The sequence below is a fragment of the Phaethon lepturus genome, unplaced genomic scaffold (genome assembly GCF_000687285.1).
Source record: "Phaethon lepturus isolate BGI_N335 unplaced genomic scaffold, ASM68728v1 scaffold4845, whole genome shotgun sequence".
Classification (NCBI taxonomy): domain Eukaryota; kingdom Metazoa; phylum Chordata; class Aves; order Phaethontiformes; family Phaethontidae; genus Phaethon; species Phaethon lepturus.
The window spans coordinates 1-5071 of NW_010541112.1; the positions used below are offsets into that span (position 1 = coordinate 1).

The window sequence follows — 5071 nt, forward strand, 5'->3', positions numbered from 1 at the left end:
CCCCCATTCCCCGACCCCCTGCGCTGCCCAGGGAGCGAGGAGGTAGAAAATTGGGGGTGAAGTTGAGCCCAGGAAGAAGGGAGGGCTGGAGGGAAGGTGTTTTAAGATTTGGGTTTAGTTCTCATTATCTCTACTCTGATTTGATGGGCAATAAATTAAATTAATTTCCCCAGGTCGAGTCTGTTTTGGCTGTGATGGTAACTGCTGACTGATCTGTCCCTGTCCTTATCTCGACCCATAAGCTTCTCATTGTACTTTCTCTCCCTTGTCCCATTGAGGAGTGGAGTGATTAGAGTGGCTTTGGTGGGCACCTGGCATCTAGCCAAGGTTAACCCACCCCAATAGTGTAGGACAGGGATGAAGGTGAGAAGGAACCAGGTAGGGCAAATGTATGCACTGGATGCAGAACAGTACATGCCTGGTTCATCTCCACTCACATTCCCATTTTACCTGGAGGTTCTGAGTGAGGAGTAGATCTGAGCCAGCAATGTGGATCACACCTGGGCTGACTGGCTTCGCCTCCCCCTTCCCTCTCCTGCCTTATTCTCTGTGTCCCCGCCAGTCCACCTCCCCTGCCCGACTGCCAGTCATCCCTGCCTCTACTTCTGCATGTCCACTTCATCCTTCACCTTTTATGGGTTTCCTTCTGCAGGTTTCATATACATTGTTCCCTGCTGAGTGCTTCTCCCACCTGTGCCCATAGATGGCTCAAAGTACATTCTCCCTATCTTTTATCTAGTCAATATATCAGATAATATGAGATATAAGATAAAGTCACCATTTTTTAAGGCAGTTGTTAATAGGAAATGTGCAAGGGGAATTTGCCCGTTGAAACTTTTCACAGTAAATTGAAGCAAAAACATTTTCTTCTGTTTGCTAAGCACAGGTACGTGATCAGGTTGCAGTGTTACATTACAGTTCAGTCAATCTGCTATCTAAGGAACTAACGGGAGCAGTACTGTTTCCACTCCCTTGTAGCTGGGTGCTTCCCTTCTGCTGGCTCACATATGCCTGACTTTGTAGTTCAGGGAGTGAAATCAGCAGTAAACTAACCCTACAAAAGCAGTCATCATTTCTCTTCCCATTTATTTCTCTGAAGTAGTTTATCAGAAGCCCAGAAAAGAGATGGGTCGGGAACATAGCCTGCAGGGCACTGGACTAGATCTGCTGTGGCTGTTACTATGGCTTAGTGAATACACAGCTGCTCATTAGGATGTGGCAATTCAACCATGCCACTCACATATGACTTAAATGTATCCACTACTGCAAAAGAAGACATCCAATATGCTGCAGCAGCATCAGTCTGGTTTCCCACACCAGACCCAATATTGGTGTAGCAAGTGAAAATAAGCCCTAAATAAGTAGAGGAAAACTGGTTTAATTTATGTGGTAATTTTAAATATTAGTTTCAGGTTTGTGCAATGCATTAGATACAACTACAAGTCTTTTGAAGAGGTTACTACAAAGCATCTATCAGCGCTTTTGCTATACCTCAATGATATTCTGATATATGCTAGTATCTCAGAAGAACTGGGACATAGGTGCTCTGTGATAATAGTAAGAATGTACATGTGAAATGAAAACCAACAACTGTGGATTGTCTCAAAATAGGGTGATTGGACTGGGCCCACAATAAGCAAGAAGGGAATTTCCTTCAACAAAAGAATGGAGGCTCTACAGAATTAGCCAAGTCTATAGGCAATTAATTATATAGGGGATTTTTGCATTTGACTGTTATTACAGCATGTTTGCTTGTGTGTTGGTCAATATTGGAAAACTATTGCATATTTTGGGTGAGAAAAAGAAAACATTTCAGTGGTCAGCAGAGTGAAATTAATACTTTTATAGTTGGGAAAGATTCTCCATCTTTCAGCATTGACGTACCAATGTTTAAAATGCCTTGTGAAAAAGAAAAAAAAAAAAGCTTTATTTTTGCAGCTGTAATGTCACAAGGACAGTAGAGTCTTGTAGCTTAGTAGTGCAGAACTCTAACTTTAGAAAAGGCACCACCTGAGTGGAACTCCCTCCAGTGCATTATATGTGTAGGGTGGTCCAATCACTATTTGAGAGAGCAGGAAGAGCTGGTCTCAGGTGGAACAGGAATTTTGTAATCAGAAGAGAAAATGTTTACCTGAAGAAACAGGACTCTTGGTCCTCCAGAGGCTCAAGGTCAGCTACCAACAATTTTCTCACTACACAAATGCAAACAGGCAGACCTAAGCCAAAGTATGGAAATACTATTAGGGGTTTAGTTGCAAACATTGCCATAAACAGGAATGTCTTAATGGTAAGCATTTAGGCTAAGTTGTCTAGGCTCCCTCTAAAACAAGCATCCAAGTAGAATGAAATATGCTTGGGAAGTACCTGTCTCTCTGCAACGGCCATCATGGCAGCCTAGACTACTACCTTTGAATGAACACTTTACTTTCAGACAGTTAATTTCAGTGACTTGTCTGCTATGTTCACCATTTAAGATTTCCTCTAAAACAGCACCAAAGTGTTCAGCACCATGGCTGCTCACATTCTATTTGGTATTTTCATTGCTGCAGCCAACAAGAGAAGAAATACTGCAAAAGATTTAGTATCTGTGCAGCTGAAACGGGATCTTACCATTGAAAGCATCCATCTTCAGTACAGCTGGTTTTGCTTCAAGACCTTGTATGAGCTTGTCACTGGAGGTGGTGTTTTGTCTGAGCCACACTTCGGTTTCCAGATCCTGCCACGCCTGTATAATTTTCATTCATTTTCAGTCAGAGCACATATGCAAAAGGTTGATCTTAAGATTTTGCTGCAGTAAAAAGTACAGTGTACAAATCAACCTTTCCTACAGAAAGGACTTTTCCACTGGAGGGAAGTGAAGAGAGTAATGATGCTCTCTCAGCTGAATGGCTGAATGTCTTGTTTCTGGATGCAGTCTGGAGGGTGTTCGAGGAAAAGCAGATGTCTGAGTAGATCAGTGCTTCTATTTCACAGCCAAAGCAAGTAACTAAATGCTTTAGGAAAGCTGCCTTGACGCCTCTGCAGACTTTTGGAGCTGTAGCACCGCTTGGAATAAGAATGTATGTAATAGATGTGCAACATACACAATGAAGCACTGATATCAAAGGAGCCAAGCAGGATTTGTCCTCTTCAGGGCACCTCAGAAACCTTGTGTTTCAACACAGCGGATCTCTTACACCATATTTGTCTCCTGTAAATTGCACTTTGAAAGTCTTGAAACAAAAAAACACATTCAGATGGAAAATATTTTTTTATTGATCAACTTCTTGTTCCAGACCCTCACTCCCCACCCATATTCCTCATCCCACATGAGCAATTCCACATGGTTTCAGGATTTGCTATTAATCATCTTTTAGTTGACTTTATTTCCTTGTTACACAACAGCAAGTAAGGATGTTTGACAGGAGTATTCAGTGAAATAAAGGCCAACGATTTGATAATCAGTACAGTGTGTAATATTATTCTCAACAATTGAGTATAAATATAATGGAAAAAAAAAATACTTCAATTCTTTCCACTAAACTGTTTCCTTCTAGATTGGATTTCCACATGACAGTTTTAAATAGCTATTAAACCAAAGACATGTACCTCCTCAGGCAAATGGGAAAGTTATCTCCAAGTCAAATACAAATGCAGACACAGAAAGCAGTTGTTAGATATTTTTTAAGGAATACGGTCTGTCATCGTGAGATCATCAGAATGGCATCAGAAAAAAAAAAAAAGGAAATTACAAAGAAGGATAATGTAACTAAGCTGAGAAAACTTTCTCCATTCTTCATTTCTCAAAAACTTTTGCTTATGGTTTAAACACAAAGGTTACAAATAAGAAAATCTGAAATACTTGTTCTACAGGTACACAAGGTACTATGAAAGTACTCATTTATAACATATTATATATAAAATATTAATTTAGAAGGAAAATGTGAACATAATTCTCTAAGTGATGTAAGACTTTTTTTTGTTTTGAAATACTGGGAAATGAGGAATAATAATCCAGCTTCTTCTGGACATGTTAGAATAGGCTTAACTTGCTAAATGCTTCACTCATGAGAATAATCTCACAGTAATTAGCAGAAACGACTTACATGAGAGATGACCAGTTAGACAAGATTTGCAAGTTACACCAAAATACAACTTGATGTTGAGAAGGTACTAAGGACCTTGAAAATGTGTTTTTAAATTCAGTACAAGGAATGCACACTCTTCATTCTAGGGGAAAAACAGAAGAGGAAAGAAGATTTTTTTTCTTCTCTTAAGTGTGAGAGAGTTCATATATAGTTGGACTTAAGTGACAAATCTAACCATTTGTCTACAGCTTGTGGACTTGACTGTCACAGTCCAAACAGCACTCATATCAACAAATGAACACAACCAAGATACTTTATCCTGAATGGTAACTTCTGACAAAGGAAAAGCCAAAGACGGCCTCAAGGCAAAGATGGTAGCCCCTTCTCTACCACATGACTTGCATAACTTCCGCAAGGCTGCATCTTTTTCCCATCTTTGAACAAGGACTTTTCAGAGCATCTCTGCTCTATCTCAGGAGTTCTAGGTTGATCCCACTATTCTAGGTTGCCTCTGAATGGGTATCCTTAAAGCAAAAGCATTTTTAAGAGCTCAGGGTCTACCAAATCATACATCTGTGGGCTGCACTACTTACTCAATTTCTTTACAACCTATGAATAGGTGTTTTGCAAATGGCTGTGGGAATGAAAGGAAGCACTGGAACAGCTGAGCAGACACATCCAATGCATGAGAGCACAGAGGGGACTGATCTGCCTGCAAATGTCAGGGAGAAAGCAAGGGGCAGGTGCTAACAATGTGACTGTCATGCTCAGAAAATCTGAGATTGTTCCAGGGCTCTTGAAGGCTGTCTTCTTACATTACAAACTTCTCCCTTCCGCTGGTTATTTGTCTCCCTTTGTGCTCTCTCTCTGGCAGCAAGGCGGCTACCTCTGACGCCAGACTGCACTGTGGCGCAACAGAGAGCGAGCAAGAGGAGAGAGCACAGGAGCAAGAGATGTCTTCAGTGGGGGCAAGACAAGGGGAGAGATAGAGACCTGGTATTCCT

At 41.0% G+C, this 5071-nt stretch overlaps 1 protein-coding gene across 1 annotated transcript in view; it reads right to left on the minus strand.

Moving 5' to 3' along the window:
* Positions 1-4181: 4181 nt before the first annotated feature.
* The window catches only part of LOC104621201 (putative interleukin-17 receptor E-like), a 24418-nt gene continuing 23528 nt past the window's right edge, over positions 4182-5071 (minus strand). Inside the window, exon 15 of the mRNA XM_010287628.1 lies at positions 4182-4209. Coding sequence (XP_010285930.1) covers positions 4182-4209 — 28 coding nt within the window. The remainder of the gene's footprint in view (positions 4210-5071) is intronic.